At 44.0% G+C, this 23954-nt stretch overlaps 1 protein-coding gene and 1 pseudogene across 5 annotated transcripts in view; one reads left to right on the top strand and one right to left on the bottom strand.

Annotated features, from left to right (window-relative positions):
• Window positions 1-71: 71 nt before the first annotated feature.
• ARHGAP10 (Rho GTPase activating protein 10) overlaps window positions 72-23954 on the top strand; it is a 253278-nt gene continuing 229395 nt past the window's right edge. For 2 of the 5 annotated variants that reach the window (XM_054690276.1, XM_054690272.1), the window contains exons 1-5: window positions 72-385; window positions 2481-2655; window positions 5628-5748; window positions 11734-11831; window positions 21182-21275. In XM_054690276.1, coding sequence (XP_054546251.1) covers window positions 5699-5748; window positions 11734-11831; window positions 21182-21275 — 242 coding nt within the window. In that variant the 5' untranslated portion in view covers window positions 72-385; window positions 2481-2655; window positions 5628-5698. Of the gene's footprint in view, window positions 386-2480; window positions 2656-5627; window positions 5749-6073; window positions 6324-7773; window positions 7908-11733; window positions 11832-21181; window positions 21276-23954 lie in introns of those variants that run through there. The other 3 variants (XM_054690274.1, XM_054690275.1, XM_054690273.1) reach the window with 3 other exon arrangements.
• LOC119234763 (AP-3 complex subunit sigma-1-like) lies at window positions 5136-5682 on the bottom strand (annotated as a pseudogene).

Below are 23954 nucleotides of genomic sequence, written 5' to 3'. Positions count from 1 at the left end.
GGCCTCCGTGCGGTGCTCGCGGCCGGCGTCGTGTGGCACCGGAGCCCAAAATGGCCGGGCTGGCGCGAGCCCGGAGGCAGCAGACGCCGCGTAGCAGAAGCACCTGGACTGAAAGAGGAAATATTTTCTCAGTCTTGGTTTAAGTTGCGCACACACAGCCCTGCGAGACGGGCCTTAAGTGACTTGGCCAAGATCACGCGCCGGGGAAGCGTCGGCAGCGCGCGAGCCCGGGTGCCCCGACCACCTGTTCTTGTTTCCACCTGCGCTTGCGGAGTGTTTGGTTCAGAGTCTCCCCGCGCTCCGGTTTTTCCGCATAAATTGTGGCCCTAAGAGATAGACTCAAAGCTTGAGACGCCTTCTGGGTGTGGGAAAGACAGTGAAAGAGGTCTCGCTTATTTGCTTTTGTCTCTGGTTTCGAACCTGTTAATGGTGACTATTAAGGAAAAAGTACATTTTGCATATCAAACTAACAAATTATTTGGGAAGGGCCCACCAATTCTCAAAATTCCGTCCTTTGCCTGTCTGCCTTCTCTTTTGATTTTATTTAAACTCCCCTGCCCGTGAGCTCCTACCTACGTAAAGCCTAATCAGTTCTTCAGAATCTGCTTCACTAGATTGTGGTCTGTTCCCCTAGTGAGTACCTGAAGGTAGAATGTATTCTGAAAACCATGTTTGTAAACTTGACACCGAGCAGAGTGGCCCCCAAGTCAAAACTCAAATTTTAGTAGAAACTCAAGTTTTAGTAGAAAATACATCCCGCACTCCCTGGCTTTGCATGGAGACTTTCCCAGCCCTTAAGAGCCCTTTTTCTCTCCCATCTTCAGTTGCTACTTTTTGTGCTAAACAATTTAATACTTAATTACATGGTATTTCCCTAACAAGATTGAAATGCTAAAGCCTCTAGTTCCAGTATAATAAAATAAAAAGGCCATTGAACTAAAGAAAAAAGTGCTTTCTAATCCAAACATGGTCCTTCCTCATCTAGCCAATAATCTTTCCTTATGAGTCACTTATTTGTAGAAAGGCCTAATATAGCTACCTTTCCTACTCTGGACACAAAATTAGTAATTCGCAACCAATGAAATAATGTATAAAAGACTTTTATATGTATAAAATATACATTTATTTTTAATGTTATGCATCAATGTTACCTAGAGTCATTTAAAACTTAATCTGAATTATTAAAATAAAAATTAGGTCTTTAACAACTTTTAAGCATTTCCTCAGATGTACGGAACCGTATATCCTTTAAGGGCCAAATCTAACTGGCTGGCAACTCCAGAAAGCAGAGGGAGACCTCTCCATCTTCCCAGAGATTTGAGTTAGCAGGGAAGCACTTGTATATCACTTTAGTCACCTCTAAGTCCCTATATCAGGCAAATTAACATCACTTTACAGATTACTTTTTACTGGGAGGAGGGTGTTCTTTTCTCTTGTTTTGCCTTTTGTTGTTTTATTGGTCTGTTTGGTTTGTTGAGATAAACTGGAACTTAAACTCCTGAAGCTTAAAATGGACATCTGGTAAGTCAGATAAGCTAAGGGACTGGGGAATGGCTTGGTAGGAAGTGGAGAGAGGGCAGAGGAGAAATGAGAGAAGCCCACTTTGCTTGTTTCATTATCACCCACAGTATCAAGCTATGGGCAGGATCTGCCAAAGAAGTGCAAGGGATACTTCTGCCCTTGCAAAAGACTTCAGATAAATGTGTGAGTTACTAGGACATAGCTAAAATGTGATTAGTCTAAAGAAATCACGGATTACTTGTGTTTCTTTGTAGTTCATTGACAGTTTAGACGCTACACACAGAAGATCATTTGAAAAAGATAGAACTGATACAACTAACATGGACTGTGGTCACCTTAAGAAACTGGAATAGGGCCTCCCCTGGTGGCGCAGGTGGTTGAGTGCAGTGCTGTGAAGCTGTCCGCAGCCTCTGCCACACGGGTTCGATTCCCCACCAGCCAGGGAGAACCCCACATGGCGCAGCAGACCTCTCCTGTCTCGCCTGTTGCTCCCCTCAGCAGTGTATTTCTTCAGTCTGCCTGTTCTGTTCCCTGCTCTGTCTCTGGTGAATCCTCTCACCCCCCACGCATCTGGCTGGCCTGTACCCCAGTTCTTGTATAAAATAAATAAATCTTTAAAAAAAAGTATAACGACTTATTTCCCTACGTTGCCTCATTACTAATTATTAAACTGTTCCTATATATTGAAAGTGAATAGTATTCATTGTAGTCACCTTTTAATCCTTTTGAAAGAGCTCTATACCCCATCACAAAGACCCCAGCAGTATAATGCAAAACAAGTGCAGGGTATAGATTTTATTTCTTGATCCTTTATCAAAGGTTTCTTAGAAATACTGAAAATACCATTCCTCTGTTCACAACAGCCCCTTTTCCCTCCTTACAACCAAAACATTATATTCAACTACCTTTGAGATTCCTTTGATTCCTTCATTTTCATTTTCTTTTTTACCTTCTTTCAGGGTTCTAAGAAAAATCTCACTGATGCAGAAAACCACCCTGACTCCACAGCAGGTTTAATTGCAATTGCTTTCACCATGGCCTGGGCAGCTTGTCAGCAAACCACACACGCCAAACAAGGAAGCAAAATTAACTGAAAGGCTCTAGGTCATCTTTCCAGTGTGCAGAGCCTGAAGGGTAAGAGGGCGTGGTATTAACAAGGGATGAGCAGTGCTACACACAAGGTTTCTTGTGTTTATACCTTCATAGCTTTTCATGTGATCTTGCTTGTTTTATTTTGTGGCTTGAAGCCCTTGTTCTCAAATCTTTGTGTACTTTACTGTAATTTGAGGAGGTTTTAGATAACAGCAATGTCTGGAATTCATACCCAGATATATTTATTTAGTTGACATAAGGTGGGGCTGTTAGAGGGACTGGGTATTTTTAAAAGTCCCCTGGGTGAGTCTAAACTCAGAAAGTGCTTTAAAAATCAGCCTGATGAAGGGGCCTCCCTTGTGGCACAAGGAGCTAAGTCTCAGCACTATCAAGCTATCAGCAGCCACTGCAGCGCAAGTTCCATCCCCAGACAAGGAGCTGACCACATGAGGAAGCAGACCTCTCCTGTCTCACCCGCTGCTCCCCTCAGCAGTGTATTTCAGTCATTCTGCCTATTTTGCTCCCCATTCTGTCTCTGGTGAATCCTCTCCCCCCAACTCCCACCCACTTCTGGTCTATACCCCAGCTCTTGTATGTATAAATAAATAAAATAAATCTTAAAACAAACCAGGGCCTCCCCTGGTGGCGCAGCGGTTGAGCGCTGGGCTGCGAAGCTATCTGCAGCCTCTGCAGAGCTGGTTCGATCCCCGGCCACAGGTGAGGGTCCCACATGGTGTGACAGACCTCTTTTGTCCTGCCCGCTGCTCCCCTCAGCAGTGTATTTCATTACTCTGCCTGTTCTGCTCCCTGCTCTGGCTCTGGTGAATTCTCTCACCGTTCTGCACTTCTGACTGTACCCAGTGCTTGTATAAATAAATAATCTTTAAAAAAAAAAATTAACTGACTTCTTTAAAAAAAAAAAAAAAACAGCCTGATGAATAGGGCCCTAGAAGGGCACCAGTGTTGTAAAGGAAACCACAACCCATGACTTTCCTCTCTTCAGAGACTTGCAGTCTTTCCTGGCTGGTACACTGCATCTGACCCACCCAGACTGTCACTGGCCAAAAGGAAAGTAAGGCAGATGCAGCCTTTCTCTGACACGCCGGTACGGCAGTGAGAGGTGCCAAGAAAGGGGCAAAGTACTAACAAAGCACAGCGGGCACTGCCAGTCCATCTGCTCCAGCTGCAGGCTGTCCAGGCAGACCATTTCAGACAATTTCTTAATTCACATAGAGATTCTGAAGAGCTGCGAAATATTAGCTGTGTAAATTCATGTATGTGTATTTTTGAAATTCTTGTGAACAACCTGGTTGGAGTTTATAGACAGCATGTTACATTGGAATTTTTGTATTTCAAGAAAATTTGTTTTGACTATTTGTCCAAAGTCCATTGTTTTTTAATGTAAGCCAATGATTTTTCCTTCTTTTTAAAGAACTGTATATAGTTTCATAGTGAAATGACTTGTGGAACTAATCTCTGTTGTTCTCATTCTTTGCTTATTACCTGAGACTTAATGAGATTTAAAGTAAATGTTTCCAACACTTTTATTCGGAGAGAAAAATTCCACACCAAATTATTAGGTATGAAAAAAATATTACTTCTGCCTATGCATATTTTTCTCTTTTTTAAGGTTTATTTTTATTTATGCATATAAGAACTGGGGTGTAGGCCAGAGATTTGGGGGCTGAGCAGATTCACCAGAGACAGAGTGGGGAACAGAACAGACCAACTGACTGAGATAGATACACTGCTGAGGGGAGCAGCAGGTGAGACAGGAAAGGTCTGCTGTGCCTTGTGGGTTAGCTCCCTGGCCAGGGATTGAACTCATGCTGCAGTAGTTGCTGATAGCTTGATAGTGTTGATTTTAACTCCTGCGCCACCAGAGTGGCCCTGCTATTTTTCTTGAAAACATTTTGATAGTGAAGATATCTCATATTTCACTGTTCCTTTTTTTTTTTAAGATTTATTTATTTATTTATACAAGCACTGGGTACAGTCAGAAGCGCGGGAGGGTGAGAGAATTCACCAGGGCCAGAGCAGGGAACAGAACAGGCAGACTGACAAAGTACACTCCTGAGGGGAGCAGCAGCAGCAGGAGAGGTCTGTCACGCCATGTGGGACCCTCGCTGGTGGCCGGGGATCGAACCGGCGCTGCAGAGGCTGCGGGCAGCTTCGCAGCCCAGCGCTCAACCGCTGCGCCACCGGTGAGGCCGTCATAGTTCCTTTCTGTACATCCAAAGGAGTTGTCTTTTCTGACTGCAAGAGAAAACCATAAACCCCCCCCCTTTTTTTTTTACATCAGCTAAGTTTTTGGCTCTCCACTGTCTTTAAAAATTGACAATTTGCATCCAGTGAAATCATCCTTTAGTGTCCAGTCTGTGTGTTGTGCAACCAACCCATATGCTCGCAGTTCCACCATCCCCATCACTCATCCTTGCGGTCGGTCCCTTTCCCTTTACACAGGTAATCTCTGATGTTCTCTGTTCCTCACGTTTTCTAAGTTTATTTTAAAATAAAATATTTTAAGATCCAATACATAAAGGCAGGGTTAGCACTTTTATAGTAATTTCACCAATGTTAATATTTCTTGGGACCTTAGGAAGATTTATGTTCTTTTATAGCTGATAGAGCTTGGGCTGGAGAGTCCCCTAAGCCAACCTCAGCTTTCTCCAGTTCATTCATCCCATTCATGCTGGTCGCCACTGCCACTCCCCAGCACCGTTTCTGCAAGAATCTTGTGAACCTGTCTATTTGGAAAATTAAATCCAGTTCACAGACATTCTCAAACCACTTGTCTAATGTTTCTACAAACACTTGAATTAGGCCTAAAATGTCAAGTTCATTTACTAAGAATCCACACAGATGACAAAATGTAATGTTCCCTCAATATCCATAATTCGTTTGTTGTCAGATCCTCCACTTAATCCTCCTCCTAGGAAATTATATTTTCAACTTTCTTGGAAACCAAGTGGAATGTCTCCCTGATGATTTATTGTTGTGTATCCTCACTGTAGGGCTGCTAGAACTTGGAAGCTGAAAATTCCCCTGGTTGCTGAAGATCAGGATTGCTTTGAAACTCTAGCAGATGGTAAAAGAAGGAGGGAAGAGTCTCCCAGTGAACAAAGATGCTGCCAGGTGCCTTCTGCGGGCTCTCTTTCAGCTAAGTAATGGCAGCAATGGTGAATTTCATAACTGGTAGAAATGAAGTAGGGAGCTTGGGTCAGGGGGCAGAACATCCTGCTCTTAGAGGTCCCCAAAGGCATTGGATAGTCCTTCCAACTACCAGCTCAGTGCTTGTCCAAGGCAGTGCCTGGCAGTTTGAAGTTTGAGCCCACACACACCCCTCCCCCGCCCTCCCCCCCAACCCCCACCATGTGTAGACAGCTGTACTTTGAGTCTTTGGGGAAGGACTTGCTGGTGGAACTTTTTTTTTTTTTAAAGATTTATTTATTTATACAAGAACCAGGGTACAGGCCAGATTCACGGGCGGGTGAGAGGATTCATCAGAGACAGAGCAAGGAACAGAACAGGCAGACTGACGAAATACACTGCTGAGGGGAGCAGAGACAGGAAAGGTCTGCTGCACCATGTGGGACCCTCACCAGCCAGCCAGGATCCAACTGGCGCTGCAGAGGCTGCGGACAGCTTCACAGCGCTATGCTCAACTGCCTGCGCCACCAGGGGAAACCCTTATTTTTTTTTAAATTAAGGTAATGTTTACAACAGTTTATATGACTTAAAGGTACAGGTTCCACCTCTTTTCAGATGTCTGTTACCACGCCACACCCACCACCAAAGCTCCCACAGTCCACAGGGTTCCCTGTTTCCCCTTTCTCCATTGGCCCCCAACCTCCACCCTCCCCTTTTGAAGCCTCAGTTCTGCAGTTAGATTTCTAGGATTTGTTTAGGTTGTCCCTTTGTTTTGTTTCTTTACATTCCACACATGAGTGAAGCAATCCAATGTTTGTCTTTCTTCTTCTGACTTACTTTGCTTAGCATTATCCCCTCCAGTTCTATCCATGTTTTTGCAAACAGCAACATTTCTTTTCTTTTTTTTCAGCTTCCATTCTGTATATAGACCACATCTTCTTAATCCACTCATCTGTCATTGAGCACTTACATTGTTTCTGTAACTTGGCTTTTGTAAATAGTCATAGGAGTGCATATATCCCTTCAAATTAGTGCTTCAGATAGATACCCATAAGTTGAATTGTTGGATCAAAGGCAGATCTTGAGAAACCATCACAGTTTTCCATTGGGGCTGGACATTTTACATTCCCACCAAATTATAGTTTCTTCAAGGCTAATAAGAATACGGCATCTGAATATATATCAATTGACTTTTTATACTGTTATATTAAAATGCATAGTCTACCTCACACTTTTTTTTTTAAAGATTTATTTATTTATACAAGAGCTGGGGTACAGGCCAGAGGCATGGGAGGGTGCGAGGATTCACCAGAGACAGAGCAGGGAGCAAAATAGGCAGACAGACCGAAAGCTCTGCTGAGGGGAGCAACAGGCAGGACAGAAAAGGTCTGCCGCACCATGTGGGAATCTCCCTGGCCGGCAGGGAATTGAACCCGCACTGCAGAGGCTGCAGACAGCTTCACAGCTCTGAGCTCAACCCGCTGCACCACCAGGGAGGCCCTACCTCACACTTTTAATAGATCTTGACCCATGCCTGATAAATCACATAAATCGGTCATTTGAAAAGTAGTTCACTGAATTCTACAGATTTTCTAAATTTTAACAAATTTCATTACACAGTATCAAAAATTGCATGTGTTAGTATTGCCCCTAATCTCATCAGAAATTCCTGATGTTTTGGGAAGTTGTCAAGATAAACATAGTGGATACAAATTTTCCAAAATTCTAATTTTTGCCCAAATAATCAAATTATCCTTTACTGAAGATGCCACTGACTTCTGATTAGCAAAAAAATTAAAAGACCTATGAAAGGAAGGAAAGTAAAATGTGCCAAAATCCTAGACCAAGTCTCTTTTTTAATGGAAGCACAAAGCTGAAATGGTTTTAGAGATCATCTAGCCCAATTCCTTCATTTTACAAGTGAAAAAACTAAGTTGTCTGAGGTACTAAGTGGCCCAAGGTCAGTGACAGAACTAAAATACAGAATCTTTCACATTTTCTCTTGCATAGAGCTATGATCATGAGAAGCAAGAGAAGAACTGTTGTGTATTTCTCTTGGAAGACGCTGGCCCAGCCAGCTCAGAGTCAAATGCTTAACCCAGTCCATGGGCTCGTCAGGGTGGAAGCAGATCCTGAAGTTGAAGGTCAGAACGCCTAAACACTCCTCCCCAAGCAGATCGCTCCCCCCTCACACAACTCAGGCTGGAAAAACGCTAAGACTGTGTGAGGTATAAGACCAGCCCCAGGAACTGGGGAGAGGGACAGTAAGCCCTCAGAAGTAAGCGAGGAGGCCTGGTGCCCAGGACGGGCGCTCTGGGAGCTGCGTGTAGAGTAACAAGGACATGACCAGGCTCTGGAAAAGCCCCTGTATGGATGAGTGTGTTTGACCGTTTTCAGCAGGGGGCTGTTGGCATTTGTCAAGGAACTGCCCTGTGCATTGCAGGGTATTGACCATCCCTACCCTCCAACCATCAAATGACCGGTCTGTATCCACAGTTACCACTGTGAGGAAAAATGTCCTGCATGTTTCCAAATGCCCACTAGGGGGCCTGCCTCACCCCCGCCTACCGTTTATCACATATTTGTTAATATTAGCACTCTGGTGAAGGTGGTGGGATACCATTCGGAGATAATTCGCGTTTCTTATCTTCCCGGGTGTTCTTGGCTCCCCTCCCTATAGCCAGTCCCCCTCCATCCAGAATCAGTAGCATTCATTGCTCCAGGACAAGGGTGAACAAACCCTTTCAGAAAATAAAATGTCAGTGTCAAAGTCACTTTTATTATACTTCATTTATAATTTCTACTTGCTTTATGTTCAAGCTTATTCACAGAAATAAAAAAGAATTGTAAGCTTAGAGGACGTGGCAAATACTCCTATCTCACATGATATTCAAGACTAGGTCTCATTCAAAAGAAGCGGATGGTGTAAACTTTGGTGGTTTTCAAGAAATACTGGTCAAACCACGATTTGATCTCAATGCATCAGTTAATGTGTACTGGACACCCTCTCTTGCCTTTAGTATAAAGTACAAGTAGCTCGGCTCAATAATTTTTTTCTTAAAGATTTATTTATTTACACAAGAGCTGGAGTACAAGCCAGAGGCACAGGAGGATGAGAGTATTACCAGAGACAGAGCAGGGAGCAGAGCAGGCAGACAGACAGAAAGCACTGCTGAGCAGTGGGTGAGACAGGAGAGGTCTGCCATGCGATGTGGGTATCTCCCTGGCCGGCCGGGAATAGAACTTGTGCTGCAGAGGCTGCAGACAGCTTCACAGTGCTGTGCTCAACCCACTGTGCCACCGGGGAGGCCCGACTCAATAATTTTAAAAATATGTATGCAAGATTACTATTCACAGAGTTCTTAGCAGGGTTAGCTCCCTGGTTGGGGATTGAACTGGTATTACAGTGGCTAGGGATAGCTTCAGAGTGCTGAGACTTAACCCTTTGTGCCACCAAGGAGGCCTTGGTTCACATTCTTATAAAGGTTTTAACTCTGATGCCAGTAACATTCAGATTTTAAATTTGATAGACATGGGAGCAGTGTAGACTCAGCCTGCCTTCGAAGGTGACCAAAATGGGCAATTTTGTACAATCCCATCAAGTCATCCTTGAGTTCATTCCCTTGCTTTGCTACTGGTGCAAAGCTCATGTTTTACATTAGTATTTTCTACCTTTCTCTTCTTCCAGAAGACAAGAAAATCTTAGTTTGTTCTCAAAGAATGCCAAAATAGTCTTAAGAAGAAAAAAGCTGGGCCTCCCCAGTGGCGCAGCAGTTGAGCGCTGGGTTACAAAGCTGCCCGCAGCCTCTGCAGTGCCGGTTCGATCCCCGGCCGCCGGGCGAGGGTCCCATATGGCGTGCAGACCTCTCCTGCCACCGGCTGCTCCCCTCAGCAGTGTGCTTTGGTCCGGCTGCCTGCTCTGCTCCCCGCTCTGACTCTGGTGAATTCTCTCACCCTCCCGCACTTCTGACTGTACCCAGTGCTTGTATAAATAAATAAATGAATCTTTAAAAAAACAAGAAGAAGAAGAAAGCTCTCAAACTCTCATAAACTTTTATTCAGCTCTCTCCTTCTTTCAAGGGAACTGTTGTTTGCTAAACTCTGCTTTATATTCAAAAGAGCAAAGTAACTGTATTCAAATATACTTCCATTTCTGCAACCAAGTCCTGCAAAATTTCGTGTGCTCATTTCAAGATGTGGGTTTTTTAGGGCAGCCTCCTTGCCTTAATTTGAACTAAGTGATAAAAGAAAGGAATGTGCTGAAGTTAGTCTATTTCATCGCATACCCGATGCCTGCTGTGGTTGAATTTTATTACTTGATTCATGAAAAAAAATCCGCAAACCTGGCTCTCAGGTCATTTCCTACAGACTGTGGCTCACTCTGTTGCTTAGGAGCTTTGCATTCTTTGCTTTTCATTTGGTAGAAGCAAGTTGGTAGCTTTAGGTGAAAACAAGTAGGTAGCTTGAGTGGTTATCTGTACTTTATTTATGTAAAGAATAAGACAAAACTTCTTGATCGTATTAATGTGGTCTCTGAATAAAGATGGTTAAGGCCTGAGTAGGACAGAAGAAGTGAATTTAGAATCTTTTTTCTCCTTCTGATGACTTCATTTTGTAAGTAGCAAGAAACCATGAAACATAAAATGCTAAGAACTAACTTATAAGCTCCACATTTAAAGACTAAGAAAAATGTGGGCCTCCCCGGTGGTGCAGCAGGTTGAGCACAGTACTGTGAAGCTGTCCGCAGCCTCTGAAGCACCAATTCGATTCCCGGCTGACCAGAGAAATATCCACATGGCGCAGCAGATCTCTCCTGTCTCGCCCGCTGCTCCCCTCAGCAGTGTATTTCAGTCAGTCTGCCTGTTCTGCTTCCTGCTCTGTCTCTGGTGAATCCTCTCACCCTCCCGTGCCTCTGGGCTGTACCCCAGCTCTTGTATAAATAAATAAATTAAAACAAAAATAAAATAAGGACTAATAGATAGTAATCCCTGAATATGCCAGCCAAAACATATGCCTTGCACTTGTTACTACTTTTTAAAGCAAGTTAAAAGCTGATAAGCTATTGAAAAACTCTTATCAGTCATTGCAAAAAATAGCTTAACCCATCCTAATCTGGCAGACTTAAAAGATCTAAATTCCTAAAAGCATTAGGGGATTTTTCCCCCCTTATTTGCTAAACATGCTGTATATGAATTTTTAAAAAAAATTATGAGAGACCTATCTGTATATGAATCATTTTTTTACAACAAGTTTAGAGTAAAAATGTCTTTGTATTCATGGGCTGTACCCTGTGAGTGTATCTGCAGCCTGCAAGAGCAGGTTGCTTAAGCTGACTCTACAGAACATTACAGGAAGTGTAGATTAGAATTTGCACATGCACTCTGAATTTGCTCCAAGGGGGTTTGCTAAGGTGTAATAGTAGCTCTTCTAGGACTGTTGAGTTCTAGGTCACCTCTGTGTGCTGTTAATATTACCGTGTGTTTCCTTCCTGTCTTTTGTTCTGTTCATATACATTTTTTAATTTGCAAATTAATATATAAATGTGAATATATTATACTTGCTAATTCATAATTTTATTACCTACATGTTATTAATGAAACATTTGCAACCTTGCAAAATAATCCATCCTCTAACTATAACATGATTTATTAAACTAGTTTCCTATTGTTGAACACTTAGGCTATTGTCACCTTTTGCCTGGTATAAATATTGTTGATCAGCATCCCTGAACTTGAATCTCTAAGCACATCCTAATTATCTTCAACAGATAATGTTCTTAAATATTTTTAAATGATCATGTCGGCTGATCATTTTCACCTTCTTGAAAAGTGACACTGGAGGGGCAAGGGTAGAAGCTGGGAGCCCAGTTAGGAGTCTATTACAGTAATCCCTGACAGAGAATAGGGTGGCTTGCAGCAGGGGGCAGCAGTGGAGGCAGTAAGTTACCAGATTCTGGATCTATTTTTGCAGGACGACAGTTTGGCTGTGGAGAATGAGAGAAAGTACAAGAGGTTTTGGACACCTGAGCATTTGGACCAATGGCAATGACATCAAGGAAAAGGCTGCAGGTAGAGCAGTTTGGGGAGAGAGAACAGACATTATTCTGAAGAGAGTGAGTTTGAGAAATCTACTAGGCACCCCAGGCTGGTGCTGGAATGAGAAGGCATTGGAACTATAATGTGGAATCACTTTAGATGATATTTAAAGTTAAGTGATCTTGGTGCAGAGGTTAGAGTCTCAGTGCTATCAAGCTATCACCAGCCACTGCGGCATGAGTTCGATCTCCAGTCAGGGAGCTAACCCACATATGGCGCAGCAGACCTCTACTCTCTCACCCGCTGCTCCCCTCAGCAGTGTATTTCAGTAGATCTGCCTGTTCTGCTCCCCACTCTGTCTCTGGTGAGCCCTCTCACCCCCTATACTTCTGGTCTACACCCCAGTTCTTGTATGCATAAATAAATAAACCTTTAAAAAAATAGTCAGGCGATCTGGTGAGATTAGCAGGGGAACAAGTATAAAGAGAAATGGGCCAAAGACGGGACAAGGGGCATTGCAACACGAAGTGCATTTGCTCAGCGCCACACATTGTTCTAGGTATTTTGCATGGTTGTAAGCTCACACATTTGATACTCAAAGCAACTCAATAAAGTGGTATTATAGCCCATTTTACAAAAGAGTTATCTGAGGCACAGAAAGATTGAACCCTTAAGTTGATAACTATTTCATAAAATAAACTGATGAAATGTTTTGATTCCTTTTTGAGTGATGCAAACTTATTTTGAAATAAACCATCTAGGTTTCTTCTTCTCAAGCTTTACCCCTGTGTCTCAATCATCTCAATAGTTACAGTGTCCATTCCAGTTAGGCTTTAAAGAACAGGCATGACTAATCTGTTCAAAGGTGCTTTTCTTTCCAGCTGACAACACAAATTCTAGGAAAGCATACTGAGGAGAGCCAGAAAAAGCTTATGTTCAAAAGGAGAAAACTAGAGCCATTTTTAGTGTTTGATGTTTCTTACCAACGCTAACTTCATCTTTTTTGACTTTCATGTGTCTCCTCTTCAAGAAACATGCATTCTCTGATTATATTTAAGTCAGGGAGGCAATTAAAGAGAAATTGTTAACTCTCACCACCTCTCTTTACAATTCATTTATTTATTTATTTTTAAAGACAGTCATTTTTATTTTTTAAAAGATTTATTTTTATTTATTTATGCATACAAGAACTGGGATTTAGGCCAGAGGCGCAGGGGTGAGAGGATTCACCAGAGACAGAGTGGGGAGCAGAACAGGCAGATCTACTGAAATACACTGCTGAGGGGAGTAGTGGGTGAGACAGGAGAGGTCTGCTGCACCATGTGGGTAGCTCCCTGGTGGGGGATCAAACTTGTGCTGCAGTGGCTGGTGACAGCTTGATAGTGCTCAGACTTTAACCCCTGTGCCACCAGGGAGGCCCTCCTTATTATATATTTAAATATCTCAACGCAACAGTTTCTAAAGGCAATACCTAAACTTTTATGCACAAGGCAGGAAATGTATCATAAGTTGACAAAAGACAAGGAGCACTATGGTAGGTTAGCCTTTACATGAGTCTTTCAGAAAAAAAAAAAAAATTTCACATTATCTCCTTGTTACCTAGAGGTTTTTACCTTTTAGGGTGAGGATGTGGATAAATTAATACAAATGAAACTTCCAGTATGCTTTTCTACCTCCACTTCTTTGGAATAGGGCTATTGTGAAAAGGGAGGTGGGTGTGAGAATATAAAAAACTTTTTGGGGGTTATATTAATTTTAGGAAAAAAGACAAATACAAATACTAACAGAGGATCTAAAAATAAAATTTCTGCCTGTCATTATTAGTGTACCTTAGAAAGTTTTCTGATACTTTTGAGGGTGGCTATAACTCAAGTTGAAGATTATTGTCTTAAATAATTCCAATAGAAGAGAGAGAGCCAGAGAGAAGGGTGATCATAAAAAATAAAGAGTGACTGCAGGAGGCATTTTTCTACTGAGTTCAGAATATGAGATGATGGACAGATGTGTACATTTACGTAAATACTGGAGCACAGCACAATCCTTGAATAACAATACCAGGAAAAGCAGAGTCCAGAATGAGCTTAGAGATGTGAAAAATAGTGAAAACCAGAAAGGTCCTTTTTAGGTCATGATCACAACAAGAACAAAAGCATAAAGGTGGAGGGGGAAGATGATGTAATGTTAAAAAGATAACAGAGAAAGCAGAACTAACCAAAGTTTCTTTTTATCTATCTAGTCTTCTTCTTTTTTTTTTTAAAAGATTTATTTATGCATACAAGAGCTGGGGTACAGGCCAGAGGTGTGGGGTTGAGAGGATTCACAGGGACAGAGTGGGGAACAGAACAGGCAGACTGATGAAACACACTGCTGAGGGGAGCAGCGGGCAAGTCAGGAGAGGTCTGCTGTGCCATGTGGGTTGCTCCCTAGCCAAGCTGGGGGATCAAACTCATGCTGCAGTGGCTGAGGACAGCTTCATAAGTTGTGTCTTAACCCCTTGCGCCACCAGGGAGGCCCTTCTCTAGTCTTCTTGCCATAACTACTAGAAAGGATGTAAGAGTAATGGCAGGAAGGAATCTGAAAGCAAGGAAGGTAGGAAATAGATCTTTTAAAAATTCAATCATCTTTACGTGTGGTATTATGCCCAGATAAATTGTATCCTGAGGTGTTTAGAGAGTTTGTCATTAGAATAATGCCAGTACAATTAACAATCTTAGAAAATAATTTCATAAACTGAATATCAGCATAGATCTATTAAGAAGAGTGCATTTAAACTAACCTAGGAACTTATTGTTCAAATTAGGACCCAGACTTTATTATTTTTTAAAATTTAACATCCTATTGTAATATTTCCCCAATATTTCTCACTTAATATTCTTCAATGCCATAACTTTCAATGGCTCCAGGGTACTCAATTGTATGAGTATTTCTTCAATTGCCTAATCAATCCACCACAGTCAAATTTGGTTTCACATATTTGGCTTTTAAAAACCATGCGGGGTTGTGGTCACTTCTTATAAAATGTTATAAATTATTACTTTTTTTTAAACTTTAGTAGAGTATCCCAGAAGAGCAATGAAGAATTATAAGGCCTTTAAATAAGTATCACCAAAACTGCCTTAAAAAGAAGTACCTAGGGCCTCCCCTGGTGGTGCAGGCTGTTGAGCTCCACACTGTGAAGCTGTCCGCAGCCTCCGTAGTGCCAATTCGATCCCCGCCAGTGAGGGTCCCACATGGCGCGGCAGACCTTTCCTGTCTCGCCCGCTGCTCCCCTCAGAGGTGTATTTCATCAGTCTGCCTGTTCTGTTCCCTGCTCTGTCTCCAGTGAATCCTCTCACCTTCCCGTGCATCTGGCCTGTACTCTGGTTCTTGTAAAAATAAATAAATCTTAAAAAAAAAAAAAGTACCTATTTGCATTCTCAACAACAATGTACAAGTGCTGCTTTTTCTAACCCTTACCGTGATTGGAGGATTTTAGTAGAAAAAGTTGAAAGGGGGACTTTTTAATTGTAATGAAATACCATTACCGGGCCTCCCCTGGTGGCGCAGGCGGTTGGTTGAGTGCCGTGCTGTGGAGCTGTCCACAGCCTCTGCAGTGCCGGTTCAATCCCGGCCGGCTGGCAAGGGTCCCACATGGCTTGGCAGACCTCTCCTGTCTTGCCCGCTGCTCCCCTCAGCAGTGTATTTCGTCAGTCTGCCTGTTCTGTTCCCCGCTCTGTCTCTGGTGAATCCTCTCAACTTCCCGCGCATCTGGTCTGTACCCCGGTTCTTGTATAAATGAATGGGTAAATCTTTAAAAAAACAAAGAAAGAAAGAAATACCATTTTCTTTTCTTTTTTCTTTAAGATTTATTTATTCATGCATACAAGAAAGGGGTACAGGCCAGATGCATGGGAGGGTGAGAGGATTCACCGGAGACAGAGCAAGGAACAAAACAGGCAGACTGAGCGAAACTGCTGAGGGGAGCAGCGGATGAGACAGGAGAGGTCTGCTGCGCCATGTGGGTAGCACGGCCGGCCAGGATCGAACCCGTGCGGCAGAGGCTGTGGACAGCTGCATAGCACTGTGTTCAACCGCCTGCACCATCAGGGGGGCCCTCCACCACTTACCATTTTCACCGGACAATTCAGTAGCATTAAGCACAGTCACAGTGGTTTTCATGTGATTTGCCATGACAAATAATGTTGACAAATACAAGCCACTTTTTTGAGAAATGGAAAATTGCTACTTAATTTTTCATTAAACATGCACTTTCCTTTCTCTCATTCAAATCAGAAGGGTGACAGGGAAGTACAGCATGTAAATAGTTAAGGATTTGTACCTATAATAAAGGACAACAATTTGAGTGATGGGGTGGAGACTACTCTCTCTGTGGACTACTCCGCGGCTGCTCTACCAAGCTTCCATTTGCTTGCATAGCTTTACCCTCAGCCTATAATTTTCTGTGCTTCCTGTTGACCCTGTTGACTGGTGGCCTGGAAACCTCATCCGTCTTGCAGGTCACTGGCTGCTACATCAAATAGCTAGCGAGAGGTGCTATTTCTTCTATGGCCACTGGAAGGAAGAGCTGTTCCAACCTGTTCACATACCAGAGAGCATCGTTTTATCAGAACGTTCACCATTCATGCTCAAAGGTGTGTGTTGGTTACCTTGCTTCAGGAAATGTCAGATAAAGAGAGATAGGTGATCTTTCAGATTATCCACAAGTCAAAATAAGAACTCTGTTCTCTGTCACTAACATTGCTAGTGAGACCAGGAGCTGGAATACAGGGCAGCTCAGCAATTCCATCCTGGCTTTTTTTAAACATCTTTTCCATGCCATTGTTTATAGTCAAACTCCATTTACACGTGAAAAACCCAAGAGGACATGGTAAAGGCGGGGGACTATCAGGACGATAGACATAGAACAGGCGAGTTCCCAGCAAAGAAGGATGTTTTAGTCAGGCTGCTCCAGAGAAGCAGAACCAACACGTAGATCCAACATAAAGGAAGGCAGATTTGTTACAGGGATTGGTTCACGTGGCGACAAAGAATGAGAATTCGCGCAACCTGCCATCTAACAGCTGGACAGCCAGGAAAGCCCTAGCATGAAGATTTCGGGACCTGGAGCGCCTGTCACTGAGCGCAGGAGACGTCTCAGCTCGGGAAGAGGGTGTTCACCTTCCTTTGCTTCTTCTATTTGCTCCTGCAGTGGATTGGACGGATGATGCCAGCACACTTTGGTGACGGTGGATTTCTTCACTCACTCTGCTGAATCAAATGCTAATTGCTTCTAGAAATACCCTCGTAGGCACACCCAGAAATAATGTCTTACCAGCTCTTGGGCATCCCATAGCCATGTCAGGTTGGCACATCAAATTAACTACACAGGAGACTTAGGGTCATATGACTCAGAACTAGGTCATCAAAGATGACAACTTAATGACTTGTTGCCCCAGTGTACATGCGCCAGGGGTTCTGGGCTCCCTTCTCAGGACACAAATGGGAGTATTACTGTGTTCCGTTTTAACACAGCAGAAAACAATTACCAAGTGCTCCAATTTCCCTGAAGGCCCACTGCTGTATAGTACCAAGCTTGGTATCTACTTACTCTTTTGTTTGCAAATAAATAAATAATTCCTTGATTATGGCAATTTAAGCAAAAAGGCATTTCATGTGAAGGATGGGGGTACCATCAGAATCCCCAAGAACCCGCATTGGGACAGGACGCTGGACAGCCTGCCAGGCAGCAGGTCTCCTTCACACTCTTGGCTGCAACAGGGAACGTTGTTTCTCCCGCCACTGCTCTATGGTGCTCAAGAGTCAAAGTCCTGGGAAAGAGGGGCTGGCTGAGCTGAGGTCATGTGCCAGCCCGTGGCTGCAGCAGGCCCGAGAGCAAGGGTTTGTACCAGTCTCCAGGGATCTTTTTGGCTTTCCTCCTGTTAGGCTGGCACTTGAATGTCACTAGGATTTCAGGCTATGTGGGGAAATGACGGCCCAGCTGGAAATGGGGGTGCTCTTGGGAGGCTGGGATAAAGGCTGAGCATCCCAACATGTCTGTATCTACCACTGAGAGCAAAAGTAGAGATCCTTTTAATGGTATCAAAGCCCAGGAGCCCCTGGAAGGGGTATGTGCTGACTCGTTTGACTATTCTCCAGATCACTTGATTGCTTTCATTCCCGAACTCCCCACCCCTAAGTATATACATTTAAAAAAAAAAATTCATAGGACAAATTGGCAGGCCTGGAATTCTTGGGTTATAAGATAAGACTTGCATTTATACTTTTTTTTTTTCATTTTCCATTTCCCTGTAACACAGAGTCCCATGGACGCTGAGAACATGCCTCTAGTCATGGCAGATTGACTTTCCAGTGGCTGGACAATTGCCCGGTTGAAGGTCACCCTGTGGAAACCTCTTTCCTGGTCATGCCAGCGTGTTTGGGATGCTGGAAACACATACATTTCCTAATGACAAACAATTTTTTAAATATCCATTGCTATCTGGACAAAATCAACCACAGGTCACTGCTTAGGTCAGTTGATCCACGTTTTAGGAAAGAGGATAGTATTTGCCTGAGGGATCTGCAGGCAGCCTGGTGATAACTCCCCCTTCTGCACACCAGGCGTTTCCAAAAGCTGGGGCAGGGAAGCATGATTGCCCAGCAGGGTGCTGATTATGAGACTTAGCCCACATCGCCCTGAGCCAGGTTCCTCTAACTCCACACTTGAAAAGGTGAGTCCTGCATTGCTTCAGAGAATTGTAATTTATTTATTTATTTTTTTTAAGATTTATTTTTTATTTATTTCTTTATTTGTACAAGCACTGGGTACAGTCAGAAGCGCGGGAGGGTGAGAGAATTCACCAGAGCCAGAGCGGGGAGCAGAGCAGGCAGAAGGACCCAAGTACACTGCTGAGGGGAGCAGCGGGCGGCAGGAGAGGTCTGCGCGCCATGCGGGACCCTCCTCCGGTGGCCGGGAGCAGCCGGGGATCGAACCGGCACTGCAGAGGCTGCAGTCAGCTTCGCAACCCAGCGCTCAACCGCTGCGCCACCGGGGAGGCCCCAGAGAATTGTAATTTAAATGTGGGAGAATTGGAAAATCTCTCCCCTGCATCTCACCCTCACATTCCTTAGGTATTTCCCCATCATGGTCTCACGGGGAACACCCAGCAACCGTGTATGCTGAATGAAGCATCCCTGTGCTCTGTTTTATAGTTACCCAGGTGTCAGCATGTGCCCTGTGGCTACAGGACCCGGATGTAAATCCCTTGAGATTAGGGATTTCCTAACTTTAGTATTGCTTATTGCCCTTACTACAGTGCCTTGCCCGCTCCAGCTACTCAATTGGTTTGCTGGCTGAATATCCTTGGGTTTGGGCTAGTTCTAGAACTTCCTTGGGATCCCAAGTTATGATGTCTAGGAGGGCTGGAGAAGGTGAGCTCTCCTTAGGAAACAAACAGAGAACCCTGGTGGAGTTCTGAACCCACATCCAGTGTTTTCCAGGAAAGGAAGAAACCTGTGCGAAAGCAGAACCCCTATCCCTTCTGCACACCAGGCGTTTCCAAAAGCTGGGGGAACCCCTTTCCCTTCCTCAGGGTCTGTACCCCATGTGTTCCGGCCACCTGGCCTCTTTCAGTATCTTGTGCTAATTCTTTGACAGAGCTTCCTCTCGACATGTTCCCTCTCTCTCCACATCACAACCACTTCACTTTTACCCACTAGCACCTCATCCTTCAGCTCTCAGCTTCATTGCCAGTTCCTCACTGACTGCCCTGTCCCGGCACCAGGTAGTTTTCCTAGCATTCATCAGTTTTCATTCAATCTTTATATTTGTGACTACATGATCCATTATTTCTCTGATTGGAGACAATTGCTCCTTGAGGGCATGAGCTGTGCTTGTTTTGGTCGCTATGGCAGTTCTAGTTCTAGCATGTGTCCTGGCACTTAATAGGCGAGCAGCAAATACTAGAACAAGGAAAACTTCACACACGACAGGACTCTGCCCTCTGCAGTATGTTGCCGGGAGAGGCAAGTATGTTCACTATTCAGGGTTACAGAGATTTATTTAACACAACTCTGGTGGCCATGAGGCCCCATGTAATCTGCCATTGGAGTACTGGGGAACCTGGGAAGCTGGGGGTGTATGTTCTAGTCTAAGTCTGCAGGTTGGATAACCTCTGGAGGTAAGAGGCGATGGAGGTTCAGCGTAAAGAGAGAGGGAATTTGCCTTTCCTTGGCCTTTTAGTTCTCGTCAGGCCCCCAATGGGCTGGATGGTGCCCACCAGCTCTGCTGCAGTGATCTTTACTCACTCAGGGTGTGGGGTCAAACGCTAATCTCTTCTGGAGACACCCTCCCGGACACAGGGTGGGAAATTTTTTCCTAAGCTTCTGGGCATCCACTAGTTGTTTATTGAGAGAGAGAGACACGGACGGAGAGCGAGCGAGTGCACACTCCCCAGGTGTTGTTGAGTCAGCACAGTAATACTTCTCACATCGGTATTACCTAGATTGGTAATTCAAGAGCTCTCAGTTGGTGTTCTGTGAAGAAAGAATTATTTTAAAAACAGATGTAATGAAAATGTTAAACACTTTCTGGAGAGTTATTATTCTGTGATGATTCATGTTTAAGAAGAGATGCACAATAAGCTTTTGTCAGGGGTTATGTGTGGGGAGAACCTCCTTCATTTTACATTTGCTTCTTTAAGTGATAAAATCCATATAACATAAAATTTACCATTTTAGCTATTTTGAGGTGTCTGGCTTGACGGGATTAAGTATATTCACATTGCTTGCGGCCACCGCCATTGCACTGTATAGATTACTAGCTCACAACTCACTGTACAGCACTCTCATAACCACCTCCAGCCCGAAGGGTGGCTCCTGGGGTATTGCTACTTGGCAATACCCCTACTTTTGTCTTAGTGCTCACTTGAGGGGCAGGTCTCCAGGGCTAAGGGAGTCAGGACAGACCAGTCTCCTCAACTGGGCTGATACCCACGTGGAAATAATTGTAATAAGGGTCTATCTTCCTAGCACAGGCAGGGATGTTGTTTGTAGGTGAGTCTGGAAAGTTGATGTCTAAGTTTTCTGGAGGTTGGACTTAAGAAGAGCAAGGCTGAAAGAATCACAGAGGAATGAAGCTGGGGCAGTGCTAAAGTTTACCCTACTGTTCCTGGGAGGTTTTTAGTGAGATGGGCCAGTAATTTCTTGTTTAAGTTATTTTGGCATTTCCTCCCTTAATACCTAGGAGAAAAAGCAGCGTAATGCATCTTGGAAGATACCCAAAGATGCAGCTTCTGTCTTCTCATTATAACATTTATGTTTCCTTCTTTCCTGAAGGTGTCAACCTGCGGTAGAGACTGCCAGTTTCCTGCTTACAAACTATTGCTCTTTGCCCTCTTTGTAAGGACCTTCGGATTTCATCTATGGTGGTGATGTTCCAGACAAAAGACTGAATCTCCCATTTTCCCTCGCAGGAAGTGTGACCACAACCTGCAGCAGGTGAGGAAAGGGGCTGACTCAGCTGGAAAAGAGATCCACCCTTTGCCATCCCTGCTTTCACAGAAGGGGAGCTAGGAGACATCCTGGATGATGGGATGAGATAGGGGCCAGCACTTCCCTGGGGGCTGTGGAGTCATGTTAGAGTATTTGCTTTTGAACTTCTCTTACGTGCATGTGAGAAAAATAAGCTTACAATTTAAACTGTTTTGAATTTTCTGTTAGAATGTGTCTGAACCTAATTCTAACAGACTCACAGCCTGAAATATGTCCAAAAGACGCAGGATGACCTGTATTTGGCTTACTGGGCAGCAACTTAGCGACTCAGGAGGGAAAGAGCTTTATATATAGCAGGACCTACTTTGGGGAAGGATAATCTCTGTTTTATCTAGACTGGGACTTGGCCACCTTGGGTTGATCCAAATCCTTAAATGACACAGGTCCTGAGCAAAGCATAGAAACACCTGCCTGACATACATACTTGAATGCCTCTCCCAGACTCAAACTTAATGAGTCAGAATGAAACCGATCTTGTCCATCACAGTCCTCCCTGTCACCACATTGATTTCTTAGTCCACATTACTCTTCTAGTGAATGTTCACTAAAGTTCATATTCATCCACTTACTGTGCCGCGAGCCCGGGGGCTGTCTTTGACAACTTCTTATTCATTTTTTAAAAACTGAAGACACATTTGAAATAATATTATGTGTCTGGTGTACAACATAGAAATTCAGTATATATACATAAATATAGTGAAATGATCCGCTCTAGAAGTGTCCTTAACATCTAGGACCACACACAGTTACGATTGTATGTTAGAGCTTTTAAGATACGCTACTTAGTAAATTTCAAATATACAACACAGCATTATTTTTTTAAAGATTTATTTATTGATGATTATAAGAACTGGGGTACAGGCCAGAGGTATGGGAGGTGAGAGGATTCACCAGAGACAGAGTGGGGAGCAGAACAGGCAGACTGACTGAAATACACTGCTGAGGGAGTGGCAGGTGAGTCAGGAGAGGTCTGTTGTGCCATGTGGTTAGCTCCCTGACCGGGGATCTAACTCATGCTGCTGAGGCTGCGGATAGCTTCACAGCGCTGCCCTCAACCCTTGTGCCACCAGGGAGGCCCTACAACACAGCATTATTGATATTACCATTCCAGTTAGCATTTTCATATTTTTCAGTTAAATACCCAGAAATGGAAGATTCTGTGGTCGTTCTAAAATTTTTGAGGAACTTCCATACCATTTTCCATAGTTGCTGTCCCAATTTATGTTCCCACCATCAGTGCACAAGAGTTCACTTTCCTCTACAACGTCACTTTCTTCCTCATTTCTTTTTTTCTTTTTTTTTCTTTCTTGTGGGACCCTCCCTGGTGGCTGGGGAAAGAACCGGCGGGCGCTGCAGAGGCTGCGGGCAGCCTCACAGCCCAGCTCTCAACCGCTGCGCCACCAAGGGAGGCCCACTTTCTTCCTCATTTCTAATGTTGAGGCCATTGTCAAGACCCAGAATTCCCCTCTACAATATGTTTTGATGTGTCTATTTCTCTCTGTCTCCATGTCACCTGGAGGGCTAAGAGATACCTTTTCTTGCTTAGACAGCTGCACAAGTCTTATGTCTGGATTCCCATTCTCCACACTGTAGCTTGAGAGAAATCAGCAGGCAGATCACATTACACAATGCTGAAGACTCTTCTTTGAGGCTCCCAAATGCATTAGGATACAATCTTGAATCCTAAACATAGCCTCTGAGGCTCTGCACGAGCTGGGTCCTCCCTCACCCTCCAACCCCCAGTGCATTCTTAAGCTAGCTCCTCCCACTTACTGTGCTTCAGTCCCCAACTTTTTTATTTATAATCAGTTTTGAAATATGGCTTGAGTTCAACTTCAATGTTTTTCCCAAGCCAGTTATCCCCTATGTTGATGCTTTGCTGTTGGTGATTACAAATTGCCACAAATATCTGCCCCCATCTTGTTTTGTCTCAATTGGATCATCCACAGTCTAGACAGCTGTGAGACTCTGGGTTGGGGAATCTGCTACAGTATAGGGATCTGTTCCTCAACCTGATGACTCCCTTTCGCTTGGTGATGCGACACCCAGACATGTACTCCTTGTCTGCTGCTCATAGACACACAGGGAACTCTGGAAGTAGAGCTGGGAGAGAAGGTGCATGGAGGAGAGCCTTGAAAGGATCAGTGTGGCTTGCTCTGAGGTTCTAGATCCATTGTCCAGTGCTCTCTATCAGGTAATCCTCGCAGCCCAGCTCAGATTTGCTGAAATCTGGTCTGAACTTCTAATACCACCCAGTCTTCGGTAGCTACTGGAGAAGGTAACATCACCCAAATCTTGTTCACTGAGGGCTGAAGCATCAACAATTGCTTACCCATGCAAAGCTGTGATCTTTTCTTGCTGTGAGTTTGGTGCCAGTGCTCCGAAGGGCTAGTGAGAGTTCAGGTCATGAGTTGTATTTCAGGTAGGACCAGTATTTATTCACCTGTGGTGTCCCTCATGCTTTGTAACAGCTACTTTTAGGGACAGAGTCCACACTGAGTTGGAGTCTGACCTTTTTTAGTATCTTGAATCGCAAAGGCTCTCCTATCCCAGGGGCCAGATTACTCTGGATTACTCTGCTCCCACCCACCTATTTACTGGTTAACTCCTATTCATGCTTCTGGT

The sequence above is a fragment of the Talpa occidentalis genome, unplaced genomic scaffold (assembly GCF_014898055.3).
Source record: "Talpa occidentalis isolate TD23 unplaced genomic scaffold, MPIMG_talOcc4v2.1 talOcc4.8, whole genome shotgun sequence".
NCBI classification, from domain to species: Eukaryota; Metazoa; Chordata; class Mammalia; order Eulipotyphla; family Talpidae; genus Talpa; species Talpa occidentalis.
Note: the sequence above shows the minus strand (reverse complement) of the source record. Positions and strands in the feature narration are given on the sequence as shown.